The sequence below is a fragment of the Miniopterus natalensis genome, chromosome 2 (assembly GCF_054644295.1).
Source record: "Miniopterus natalensis isolate mMinNat1 chromosome 2, mMinNat1.hap1, whole genome shotgun sequence".
NCBI lineage: Eukaryota > Metazoa > Chordata > Mammalia > Chiroptera > Miniopteridae > Miniopterus > Miniopterus natalensis.
Window position 1 is genome coordinate 180,765,885 of NC_142082.1, and position 14,053 is coordinate 180,779,937.

The 14,053-nt window shown below is 43.7% G+C and overlaps 1 protein-coding gene across 1 annotated transcript in view; it reads right to left on the reverse strand.

The window, feature by feature from the left end:
* FAM227A (family with sequence similarity 227 member A) overlaps positions 1-14,053 on the reverse strand; it is a 39,423-nt gene that overhangs the window by 8,901 nt on the left and 16,469 nt on the right. Inside the window, 6 exon segments of the mRNA XM_087813807.1 lie at positions 156-308; positions 2,004-2,161; positions 6,098-6,192; positions 8,549-8,639; positions 11,015-11,094; positions 12,540-12,725. Of these exon segments, the coding sequence (XP_087669933.1) occupies positions 156-308; positions 2,004-2,161; positions 6,098-6,192; positions 8,549-8,639; positions 11,015-11,094; positions 12,540-12,725 (763 nt within the window).

A 14,053-nucleotide genomic window follows, 5' to 3' on the forward strand; every position in this document is an offset into this window, starting at 1 on the left:
TCTATTCCTCCCTTCCTTCATCCTTCCCTCCTCTAAAAAAAAAAAAAAATCAATGGAAAAATTTCCTCAAGTGAGGATTAACAACAAAAATTACTCTGATGTGCTACAATAGATAAATGCTGAAACACTGCCACTTCCCAAAGCCCCTTGAATACCTGAGGAAGTTGTTGTGCAGTTCTCTTAGGTACTTGTCAAAGAAAGTCCATTCACTCCAGTGGAGACGGTTCAACTGCCGGAGGATATCCTTTCTCTTCTTCATGTTAGACAGAGTCAGGCTGATGACATCAGCGTAGGTCAGGCTGGACTCAGTGGATTTCAGGGTCAAGGAAAACCCCTCATTGTCAGTTGGTATTGACTCTGGGCATTATTAGTAGGATGTGCCTAGGGCATGGGAAGGAGGGACGGTAAGATGGGAGAGAGGGGAAACTTTGCGGATGAGATCACTGAAACCTGAGCAGGAAAGACTCTTTCTGCTCTTTGACGGTGGCCTGCTTTGGAAAGAGGCTATCCTCTCCATGGCTAGGCCACCCCCTATCTTTTAATAAAGCTCCTCTCTCTTCCTGCTGATGGAAGGGCTAGGCAATGCTTTTTTTAGACTGTCATCTAAAATTCTTACTCTTATCACAGTGGTGAATAGGAAGGAATTCCAACTTTTCTTTCCTTTCAGGCCCAAGGTCTCATTCCCTTGCTCATGTTTGTATGTCAGTAATTTTTCTTTGCTCCCTCTAGCCCTCCACCCCTGCTGGATTGGTCAGAATCTCAGCTACACTCATCACTTGTTGTGGGCGCTCAGGCAAGATATGTCACCCTCTATGTCTCCAGTTCCTTATCTATAAATAGGGATAATAACACCGGCCTTAGATGATGTTAATAATGATGACAGTTCTTATTTACTTAGTACTGGGTATGTGCCATTCAGTCCCGGTCACACTACTGGTTTGGTGTCACCACCCTTACTTTAGGATGGAGATGATACAGATATTGAGTACCAAGGGTAAACTGTGTACATGAGATCTGAAGGCCAGTGGGCTGCTGGGCTGCGGACTCAAATCCAGGGCTGTGTACCCCCAGTCCAGGCTCTTCCCATTACACTAGACTGTCTTTACAGAACAAGAGGTGATAGAAAGAAAAGCATTTTATGAACAATAAAGCACCATGAATTGTGACAGAGATAGGTTTGTGGATAAGAAGTGCTACAGGGCAGCAGTTATAAGTCCCATCCAGTTCACTATGAAAGCTTCTCCTGATGCGGAGCTATATGCAGATAGGTACCATTCACGCAACGTTACCTGCTAGGCACCAGGCTAAGCCTTCACTTCTATTGTGCTCATTCTGTGCAAAACAGTCCCATGAGGCAGCTGCTGTCACCCCCACTTTATAGATGAAAACTGAGGCTCAGAGAGAAGCTGGAACTTGACTAAGGTCACTCAGCAGGTAGGACGCTGCGCAGCTCCCTGAGTCCAGGACTATTTGATTCCGTCTTCTGACCCGCCCTCTATGGTAAACTGCTAGGACTCAGGACACCAGCACATATCAGGCCTGCTTTCTTAAGATCTGAGCTTTTTACCAAATCTTTAAATGCCATTGGGGCCAGGAATTTGCTGATGTGTCTGGGGGAGGGGTGTGTGTGAGGAGAGTGTTAGAAAAAACACACACCCAGACACCAAAATTCCTGATCAATATATACACCAGGGTCAGTGGGCACCTGGAGGCATGACTGAGTTGTGAAGTCTGTTAAGAGTATCTAGTTAGCCCATCCATCCTGGTAGATGGGAGGAAATTTTGCACACAAGGTGATTCGACTTGCCCCAGGGTCCCACAGAATCATTTCATGAGGCAGATGTGGAACCAAAATGAGCAAGATTCTGACCCTTAGGCTTATATCTGGCCACCCTTGACAGGCACCTACTAGGTGCCAGGCACTGAATTAAGGACTGGATGCCTCTCCCCCACTCTCACTTCTGGGAAGAGGAAGCAGGGGCCTGGAGGAACATGTAGGATATGGGATGGTCTTAGTTTTTTCCCTCCTGCCCACCAACACGTCTTTGCCACACTGCCGCAGGGTGAAGTAGTTCAGGAGGAAGTACACGATCAGAGGGCTCTTCCCATAAATGTTGAATAGGTTTGAAGTTAGCTCAGGACTTTTGCAGACAGGGTGAGACTGAGCAGGAAAGAGAGAGGGGGAAAAAAAGGGTACTGTCAGTTATATAGCATGCATTAAGAAATGTAAAGGCACTCATGTCCTTTGATCTGGTAACTCCAGTTTTAGGACACTATCCTATGGAAGTCACCCAAAATAAAGGAAAATAAATTAGGCACAAAGATGTTGACTGCAGAGAATTTTACTATAACAAAAGATTAGAATAATGTTCAGGAAGATATTAATATCACTACCCAAAGGGATAGTATGCCACTATTAAAATGTTTATGAAGAGTTGGTACTAAAATATAGTTTCCAATAAAATAGGTTAAAATAATCAAGATGCAAAATTGAGTAGACAATATTAATTTTATATGAAGTAACCATAATTATATGAAACAATTTGGTAAAAAAATAGATGAAAGACTAGAAGCATAGTTACGAAAATGTTAACAATTCATTCAACAAGTATTTGTTGGGTGACACTATGTATTCACTGTTCTAGGCCCTGGAGATTCAGCTGAAAATAACACAAATTCCAGCCCTTGTGGAGCCTGCACTACAGTTGAGAGAAAAACGATAAACAAATCAAGAAATAAAAGAATAAATACCATGATATTGTGGAATATGTGCTTCAGATAAGAATCAAACAGGGAGCCTGGCCGGCATGGCTCAGTGGCTGAGCATCGAACTAGGATCCAGGAGACTGCAGTTCGATTCCCAGTCAGGGTACATGCCCGGGTTGGGAGCTCAATTCCCAGTGGGGTGTGCAGGAGGCAGCCAATCAATGAATCTCTCTCACTGATGTTTCTATCTCTGTCTCTCCTTTTCCCTTCCTCTCTCTGAAATCAATAAAAATATATTTTAAAAGAATCAGACAGAGCAAGGGGTGAAGGGTAGTGCAATGGGAGACTGGGGAGGAAAAGAATCTTCCATGGTGGTCAGAGAGGGCTGCCCTGAGGAGGAGCAATCCTGAATGATGGAAGATCTGTGCGATGTTCCAGGCAAAGGGGACAGCAAGTATGAGAGACTCTAAAGCAGATGAGGGCTTTGTGTAGCAGGGGGACAAAAACAAGGCTTGTGTGGCTCAAATGGAGAATATATGATGAAGCTGAAAAGAAAGCAGTGGCTCTGGGTCCCAGGAAGGAGTTAAGATCTTCTCTCCATGTGATGGAAGCCACTGGAAGGATCTGATCAGGGTACAACATAATCTGATTAATTTTTTCTAAAGATCCCTTTGACTGATGTGTGGAGAAATGACTGCAGTGGGTAAGAGTGGATGTGAGAAGGACAGTTGGGAAGCCTCTGAAGTGGTTGGGGGAGCTGATGAAGCTGGGACTGGGTAGTTGGAAGAGGGTGAGAAGTGATTAAATTTGCAATATATTATGAAAGCAGAACTGGCAGGAATTGCTGATGGACTCAAAGTGAGTGTGAGAAAGAGAAGAGGCAAGGATGACTCCAAAGGTTTAGGTGCCAGCTGCTGAGGGGGGAAGACCTGGGGAGGAACAGGTTAGCAGAGTGGGAAAATCAAGAGATTTGCTTTAGACGTGTTCTATTTGAGACGCTAACAGACAACCAAGAGGAAATGGATCAGGGAAGAGAACAGGCTGGGGCGGAGGGTGATTTGCTTTCCACCCTTATATTCCTCTGCCTTTTTCCAAAAATGTCAATGATTATGTACTACTTTTGTATTTAAAAAAGCAATATTTTCCATCGAAAAAGTGGTTATAATTTAACCGAACAGGAATTCTGTCTCATGAACAAGGCTGCAACAGCACCTAGCCACACTATTCTCTAACCACGTCTGTTTTAATCACTAATGAGATTACTTCTATCTATAGCAGGGTCTCTCAGCCTCGGCACTTGGACATTCTGGGCCAGATAACTCTTTGACGTGGGAAACTATCCTGTGCATTGTAGGATGCTGAGCGACATCCCTGGTCTCCACCTGCTAGATGGCAGTACTACTCCACCCCCACCCCCATTGTGACAACCAGAAATATCTTTGGACATGGCCAAATGTCTCTGAGGGGGCAAAATCACTCCCAGCTGGGAAGCACCATTCTATAGCACGATCCCACTGGAATCACAGAAACCTGGGGTTAGTAGGGAACCTACAGACCATTTAGTCTAAAGAGTCCTAAAACCCATTTCCAAATGGGGACAGTACATGTTCATTGGTCTCCAGTGAAATGAGGGAAACAAGGAAAAATACATCATAATACATCTGACATGAAGTAAATTTACTCACTTTAAGGACTCTCTTTTATCCTGAGACTGTCTTCTCTACTTTTTCATATTAATGACCCTTCTTTTATGAAATGATGGAGATGGCAGATAGCAGCCTTTTTTTTGGTATTTTATTTTATTAACAACTTTTACTTTTATTTTTTTATGTTTTAATCTCAGCCATTTGGTTTTAATGAGCTTATTCAGAAAAACAAAGTTTTCCAAAGTCTAGAAAAATCTAAAGTGGATCTAGGATCCTCTAAGCTTATCAGAGGTGTTCTTTTGGCTGCCAGTATCCATTCTCCTTTCCTAACAGCCCCGAGTTCTCTGTGTTTGGGGAGTTTACCTGCTCTCTACTGCATTCGGGCTTGAGGGAGCTTTAAATAAAAAATAAAAATGGAGCCCTGGCCGATGTGGCTCAGTTGCTTGGAGCGTGATCCCCTGCACCAAAAAGTTGTGGGTTTCATTCCCAGTCAGGGCACAGACCTAAGTTCAGGTTCGTTCCCAGTCTGGGCCCTTATGAGAAGCAACCAATCAATGTTTCTCTCTCACATCAGTGTTTCTCTCTCTCCTTCTCCTTTCCTCTCTCTCTAATATCAATAAACATGTCCTCGATGAGGTTTTTAAAAAATAATAAAAATTTAAAAATAAAAAAATAAAAATGAAACCATAACAACACTGCTGGGCTTCAATTTCTCAATTTTATAAAAGAAGGTTGGAAAAGTTAAATAACTTGCTCAAGTAGCACAGCTGATGAGATGCGGCACCAAGATTTGAACCTATGTCTGTCTGTTTTTTTCACCACGCCCTGCTACTTCTCAAAAGTTTCATGCTAAATGCTGATGGCAAATAGGCAGTGGTAATAAACATGGAGAAATGAAGAAGGTTCAGGAAATCTCCGACCGTACTTGCTGTACTTGGCCCAAACTCTAGGGCATGACTCCTTTGCTAGTTGGTGTTTTGGGAAAGCCCCCAAAACCTCTTGCCCTGTTCAGGGTCCTAAGGGCCTCTTCCTACTACACAGGGCTGAAGGTAACATTGTTATAAACTACCAGGCACTGAGGTTTATGGGGAACATTTGGGGCAGGGGAGGAGAAGACAAGAGAACACACGTGATCCGGGGAGTCTTGGTTCCGGGGACTGTGCTGGTGGCAAGGCTCCGTTGCTAGAAGCTCAAGCTCAGAGCCAGACAGATCTGCACGCAAGTCTTGGCTTTATCACTTGGACAAATTAGTTACTTGCTCTGAGCATCATTTTCCTCACTAATAAACTAAAGAAAAGCAGAAGTAATTATCTCAGAGGACTGTGGCAGTTAAACAAAAGGTACTGCATGCACAGGTTTGGTATAGTGCCTGACATGTAGTTTTATTACATGATAATTATCACAGCCATCTCAGGTAAATCTCTTAACACCATGACTTAGGAATTACTATCTCTATTTTATAGAGTAGAAAACAGAGGCTCAGTGCTCTCTTTCTGTTCCACCCAGGCTCCTAAATTTCAAGCAAGTAATTTAAATCTCTGGAGAAATCCAGACAAAACACTTATTCAACTTGTGCTTACCTCAGCCAGAAATTACCCTTAGGAGAGTTCCTGACTGATACCCGAGTCTACAATGAGAAAACCCCAGTTCTTAGTCTGACATCTCAACAGTGCTAGCTTTTGCAGCCATATCTCCTAGCCCCTCTTAAATCATCTCTACTATTAAATTTCCAATTCTGTGCTTACCTTCTTAGGAAGCTTATTCTCATATACTCTTGCTTCTGATCTCCTCTTGACTTGTTGTGTAACTTTCCTTGAGAACTGAGTCTCAGAATAATGATCTGTCAATGCAATATCAGAAAAAAAAAAAATCACTGGAGTTGGTCGGCTTGGGTAGATCTGTTTCCTATTAGTGTGAAAATACCTGGGTGTATTCAGATCATCAGGAGATACTAGAGGAAGTAGACCAGGTAAGTTCATACATTTTCACTTACATTTTATCCAGATATACACCTATGGCCACAGATCTGTTCCTTTATTAATCTATCCACCCATCCAACAAACACTGAGCATCTACTATGTGCTGGGAGTACGCTAGGTGCGGGTAGTAGACTTTCTTTAAGAAACTCACATTTTAGCGAGAAAAATGACATGCAAATAGTAAGTGTAACACTAATTCAGGTGCCATAATAGAATTAAATAGAATACAGGTTAAAGTATGGTCACAGAACAAGGGGAGACTAAAAGCTTTTTTTAAAAGCTAAGTAGAATCAGGAAAGGTATAATTAAAAGAGAAAAAATATCCAACTCTTGCACAAAGTTATGGTTTTTCTGTAGGACAAAGTTAACAGAGAACATCTTAAAGATGGGCAGAGAAAAACAACAGGTCATTTATAAATGAATAATCAGAATTACTGCAAAGTTTTCAACAGTAGCACTGGAAGCTAGAAGACAGTGGAATAAAATCACCAGAGCACTGAGGTATCCTTCTGCATCCAGCAAATCTATCCTTTCAGAACAAAGATGAACTAAAGACATGAATAGAAAAAGAAAAACAAGCATACCAAAAAACCTGTGATAAAGACACTGCTAAAAAGTATATGTTTCTCTCCCTCTCTCTGTTTCCTATCTATAAAATGAAGACAATAATTCCTAGGTCATGGTGTTATGAGGTTTACCTGAAGTAGTGATGATAATTATCATGTAGTAAACACTACACAGGGTGGGGCAAAAGTAGGTTTACAGTTGTTTGTATGGAAAACAAATTAACAATAATTAATAAATAAGATAAATTCTGTGTTTGTGTACTCACAACTGTAACCTTACTTTTGCCCCACCCTGCATTTACTATATATTTTATATATTTCCTATTCGCATTATATATTTCCTATTACATTATATTTCCTACATATAATCAGATATTTACACTTTCTGTTGCTTTTTTGGTCCTTTCTGAAGTTCCAAGTTTCCCTCTGGTAACATCCCTCCTTTAGTTGGGCCTGCTGGCAATGAATTCTCTTAGTTTTCTTTCATCTAAGAATGTCTTTATTTCACTTTGATTACTGAAGGGTGTTTTTTCTGGGTATAGAATTTGGGGTTGACAATTCTTTTCTCTCAGCAATTTAAAATGTTGTTCCACAGCCATCTGGACTTACTGGTCTGATGAGAAATGCACAGTTATTAAAATTGTTCCCCTTCCATGTTATGCATTTTTCTCTGGCTGCCCTCAGGATATTTACTCTTTGTCTTTCATCTGGTTGACGATGGTGTGTATGGGAATGGATTTCTTTGAATTTAACTTGTTACAGTTTACAGAGCTTCCTGAGTCTGTAAATTTGTCTTTAGCCAAATTTGGGGTGTTTTCAGACATTATTCTGGCAAACAACCTTTTTGTACCATACCCTTTCTGCTTTCTACTCAAGAGTTTGACAGCATAAATGTTAGAATTGTTGCTACTGTGCCGTAAGTTCCTGAGGCTCTGTTCATTTTTTCCAGTCTTTTGTGCCCACACTGTTCAGATCATGTACTATAATAAAAATATAGATTTGGTCTTTGTCCCCAGTTCCTGGCACAGAGTGTCTTTTGTTACTCATAATCAGCCTCCTGACACTGAGAAAAAGCATATTGTAGAACTCAGCTTCTATTAATGTGAAAATGCATGAGTGTATCAGATCATTGGGAGATACTAGTGGAGGTAGCTCAGGTAAATTCACACAATTTCTCTGGCATTTTATCCCATGGGCCTGCAGAGCAAGTCAGGCCTCTTGTTCCCAGGAAAGCTGTGAATAACAAACTTCTCTTTCAATGGCATTGACCTCTCTGGGTAGTCACCTTTATAAATTAACACCCAGGCACAAAACAGTTCCTACCTCAATAAATGCTGGTTTCTGGTGGGGAGAGGAGCAGTAATCATGTCTTAGACTTATTTTCTTCCATTGCCAACCACCTCTCTTCCCCACAGACATTAGTGCTGTGCTGGACTCATCACTACGTAAGCAGAACTTAATCAGTGCTTGTTGAACTGAAAAGACAATTCCGTCCTCTTATAAGATATCACTGGGTGCCAGGGCCCAGGGCCCCAGCTAGAACTGGGTGTAAACTAGGGTGACAAATTATGTTGAAACAAAGCCAAGAAATAAGGGTTTTGGAGATAACTGAGTCGAAAGCTGACACTTCCCTTTCAGGTAGTTACTGTACCTTTCATGGTATTCTGTGTTTGTGTGCTGCTATCCTTTGGATTCTTCCTGGATAAAAAGTCTCTCTGGCTGTTTGAATTTCCACTAGTATACTCCAGGGGAGAGGAAAAAAAACAAATTTAGTAAAACTGGTAGTGAGAGGAACACAAGAGTATACATGCTATTTCCTAGCTATTTCTGATTGCTCTTGAAGAGGAAGGGCTTTTAGGCACAGCTTGACAACTCAGCCCTCCATCCTAGGAGCATGGTGGAGAGAAGGGGCTGATGGAGAACATGCATGGGCTGGGGACTGAGGCCGACTGGGGTTCCAGTCGCAGACGTGCTGCACAACAACTGGTGATCCTGGGCAAGTCATCGTACTTCTCGATTGCCTTGGTTTCCCCATGGGGTTCTTACGAGATGAAGGCAGCTAAAGCTTGCACAGTGCGAAGTGGCTGGCTGCTCATGGGAGTGCTCCGTGAAAACTGCTACTGTTGTCCACACACTCACCACACCCCCTTCAGTAAACATCTCACTGAGCCACTGCTAATGTGTCTGGCCCTGGGAAGGCCCTGAACCCTAGTCCCTGCCCAGAGGAGCTCCCGGTCTAGCAGGGGAGATAATAGTAAATAGACAATTATGGTAAAGTGTGGAAAGTATCACATATTAGAGAGGCAATATAAGTTAGGATTAGGTTTGTATGTGAGTGACAGAGACTCAAAATAACAGTGGCTCAAACTAGGTAGAAATTTCTTTCCCTGGCGAGTGTGGCTCAGTTGGTTGGAGTGTCATCTCCTACACTGAAAGGATGTAGGCTTGATTCCCAATCAGGGCACATACCCAGGTTGCAGGCTCAATTCCCAGTCTGACTGTTTCCCTCCCTCCCTCCCTCCCTCCCTCCCTCCCTCCCTCCCTCCCTCCCTCCCTCCGTCCCTCTCTCCCTCTCTCCCTCTCTCCCTCTTTCTCTCTCTCAAATCAATAAAAGCATACCCTCCAGTGAGGATTACAAAAAAAAAAAAAGAAATTTCTTTCCCACATAACAGTCTGAAGGTAGACAATTCAGGGCTTATATGGTATTTCTGCTGGGGTAAGACCTTAGGGCTCCTGACTTCTTCCAGCTCATGGTTCCACCTTTCCTAAGATAGAAATCTTGTTTTTAGGGTCCAAAATGGTAGCTAGAGTTCCAGTCATCACACTCACATTCCAGGCAGCAGACTGGAGAGAACAGCAAAGAGGCAAAGGATTCATATGAGCTCTTTCCTTAAGGCTCCTGGAAACTGGCACATCCACCTATATCTCATTAACTGATCTTAGTCACATGGCTACACATGGGTGTAGGGGAGGCTAGGAAATGTAATCTTGCATCTGGCTGTGTACGTGCCCAGATAAAAATCAGAGGTTCTCTTTCTGTAGAGGAAGGGAACAACAGGCACTGGCACACAACTAATAGTGGGCCAGAAGCGGTACGAGCTGAGTAGCATAGAAGGCAGAGTGGGGAATGCTTGATTCTGTCTGGGGGAGAGCTGGAGGGTTTCCAAGGAGAGAAGACACTTTGGTTCTGTCTTTAAGGATGAGTGGGAGTTTAGTGATGCTAAACAGATGGCCCACCAAGTGGCAGACAAGCAGTCCACCAGCCCCAACCACTACGCTGCTTTTACATAAATATGATATTTAACTAGGAAGAAGAAAGCTGAATGGACTTTCCATCCACCATGCAGCTGGTTGTCCGACCGCTACTGTTTGCAGTGCTGAAGTGGTGACTGGGATTCGTTAGAGAGAAAACACCCCCTGGGCTCAATGAAGCATCACGTTCATTCTTAACAGGCCTCAGGGAGCTCTACACTAGAGCAGAGAGTAAATGCAGAGACTGGCTTGGCTTGCGTTACTAGACTCTCCTATCTGCTGGAGAGGCAGCATAATGATGCAGAAAACGCTCAGACTGACAGCAGAAATGTAAGGATGAGAGAGGATATGTGCAGAGAAAATTTGCACACAGTGGACTTTTCCATCTGTTCTTATGTTGTGACCAGCAACCACCTGAGTGCACAAGGCTAGGTAACTATGGTTGGGGTGGAGGTAAAATAAGACTTTCTGAGGCCTCCTCCCCACCATGGCACAGAGGTGGAACCATTCTACCCCAAGGGGTAACTCTGCTGCTCAGATTCCACATACTGAGAGCTCAGCTGTGAAGGGACAGAGCACCAGGAGAGCCTGTTTTTGAGCCAATGTGAGATTCAACCTGGGGATGCCCAGAAATATCTGAGTGGAATGGGCTTTGAGATCTAGTATTAGCAGGTATGAGCACAAACTGGAGGAATTTGGGTCGATACTGTTATTGACCCTCACTGTACCTATGTTCTGGAACTTGGGAAAATTCAGGGCCTCTCCTCAAGATGATGGGGTAGGGAGGGCAGAGATGTGGGACTGACCAGAAGTCAGTGAAGCTTATGGGGCTCCAAGGGGTCTGGGTTTGTGCCTCCCCACTTACCCGAGGACTGGGGACTTTCCTGATCTGGACAGACTTTTGGGAAGAGCCTGTCTTAGAAATGAGGGAGAACATCTTTTTTCCTAGGGGAGAGAAAAAGTTGCTTTTCAGTTCCTTCATGCCCTGGGGTGACACTGCAGACCAGGGGCTTTGAGGCAGCCCCTCCCTGGAGGCAACGACAGCAGCAAGAGAAACCGCCTCAGGCAACGAGAACCACTTACTGAGTCACCTTGGGAAAGCTGCCTAACCTCTCTGATCCCGATAGAGATGTGAATACTAACTACCTCACAGGCTGATGAACAGATTAAAGGAGTACACTAGACGAGCACTTAATGTACATTAAAAAAAAAAAGGCCTTCAAAAGAAAAACAAAAAACTCAGAACCCAGTGCAACTGAAATGAATAAATGTTGGATTGGATTAAATGCTTTAAAAAGTAACAATCTATCAGTCTCATAAGGTGCTAAATTTAGTATTCACTGAAACTCATTAAATTTGAAGACAATTTTTTTGCAGGTTAGATTTTTTCACTTTGAAATTCCTGTGTGTCCATGATGACAGCTGAGAAAGCAAACCTATTAAGTGGATCAATAACTGCAAACATGTAGAAAAGTAGCACAGAAGCACCTGGCTCCGAATAAGCGGTGGCTGTTCTGCCTGCCAGGGTCGCCGCAGCCACACTCCTTTCTCAGACTGTCAGGTGTTCTCTTCCCTGTGCCCTGCACCAGGGCTTCTCAAACGAACGTGTTTATAGATCACTGCGGATCTTGGTGAACTGCATCTGATTCAGTCCATCTAGAGATGCTGATGCTGCCGGCTCCTGGACCACACTGCAGTCCTGAGTTTGAATCCTGCTTGAGGCACCCACAGGCTGGTTATCCATCACAATCCTCCCGCTGCTGCCTTAAGGAATGAATGCCTCTCTGTTCCCCTCATGCCTCCTGTTCTGTCTGGAACAGCAGTCCTCCCCCTTACCAGCCTAAAACACAATCCTTTGAATCTCAGCCTACCTGCTCCTTCTTGACCCTCTCAGGGCTGGACTGGGTACCCCTTCCCATGCTGCTCAGCACCTGTATTCCCCGTCATAGCGCCCAGTCCACTGCAGTATAATTGTGTTGCCTGTATTTCCCATTAGACGGCACGGCGGGGACTGTGCTTGCCTCTACACGTGATCCCAGTATTTATATAGCACAGTGCCTGGCACACGGTGCTCTTTACGTGTCTGTTGAATGCAACAAGAAAGTTGGCCTTGGGGAAGTTGCTTCTCTGAACTCTAGTGTCCCTATGTGTGGATTTAGTGTGTACTTTGGCTCATTGTTGTGAGGACTGAATAAGAAGGAAGAAGAGCTGAGCACGGTGCCTGGCACACAGCAGACGCTCGATAACTGGCATCTGTTATAATATAAAATACCGCCCTCCTGAAGTTATGCTGTGCTGACTCCAACTATGGTTCATAAATTAACAGTCATTTTGGTGGCTAGTTTGGGGATACAAGAGAGAGAACCTGGCCTGAGGATTTCAATACTAACGCCTTTCTGTGCCCCATTGAGATGGTGGCTGGGCGTGACCTGGGCAAAGGGGAAAGAAGTCCATAATTGGTACCTTACCCTTTATCAGTGTTGCTCTCCGCAACATTAACTCTTCTCTCCAGAACCTCTCTGGATCCAGTTTTGAGTAGTCCCAACTGTCATAGCTCTGTGGGCAAGGAGATATACCTAAGAGGAAGTCAAAAGTGATAATGAAGCCCTGCAGGTGTAGCTCAGTAGTTGAGGGTTGACCCATGCACCAAGAGTTGCAAATTTGATTCCGGGTCAGGGCACATGCCTGGGTTGTGGGCTGGATCCCCAGCAGGGGGTGTGCAGGAGGCAGCCAATTGATGTTGATGTTTCTCTCTCATTGTTGTTTATCTCTCTTTCTCCCTTCCTCTCTCTCTAAAATCAATAAAAACATATATATTTTAAAACAGAAGGCAGAGCCCTCTGAGATGCCCCCTGCTGGTCCTGGGGAGGCTGGGCTTCCAGCAAGCATTATTCCTATCCCACACCAGCCTAGTGGTCTTGGGTGTGACTTCCTCTCTAAGAGGCTTTGGTTTCTTCAACTGGAAAATGCAGGTGGTGATGCCCACCCTTCCTTCCTGACAGCATGGCTGTGAGGATCAGATCACACCACAGACGAATGAACCTGTGACTTGCTAAACAGATGTGAAAGCACTGTAATTCTTTGTTTTCCTATCTCCTCTGCTTCTATTAGATTTTGAGCTCTCTGAGGGCAGGTCTTATTTATCTTTCCATCTCCAGGGCTTAGTATTGGACCTGGAACATAATAAATAGGTACTTAGTAAATTTTGTTCAACATATTATCACACTTAGCTAAGTACCAGAAATGGGTTCACCCTAGTATTTGATGGTGATGTTTACAGGACTAATGCTTTTCTTTTAAGGAAACCATGTATTTCAGAGTCTTGGTTTCTTGGAACCTGAACCCTCATGCATTAGAGGGACTCCACTGTCTCCCTCGGTTCTTTGGTTTAGGAAAGAAAAGACCAAGGATTGAGAAATTTGAAGCTCTATGCAAAGCTGTTGTCTCTGTTGGACAAAGCAAGTAGAAAGGAGGTTTGTTACTGGGGATGTGTCAAGAAAAGGAGGCACAGCCTTGGACAAAAAGGGGAATAGGAAGGAGGGACAGAAAGAGTCAGAGAACAGGAGGCAGAGCTGCATATCAGAGACCTGGCTCTCCCATGGTACTGAACCTGAATGCCTGGATCTTAATGACTGCTCCCCCATTTGTTTGCTGTTGAATTTCTTTGATCCTGCATATGTTAAGAGGATTAAACAGGTATATAGAAAAGAGATAATATAGTAGACTATTGTCCTTAGAAGGGCTTGCTTGCAAGATTGGCCCTTAGATGGCATCTGAGACCTTGGCTAGTAAACATCTCCTTGTACTGATATGAAACTTTTCCTAACTGCCTAGAAGAAATGGATAAATTCCTAGAAACATACATCCTACCAAGACTAAATCATGGAAGAAATAGGAAACCTGA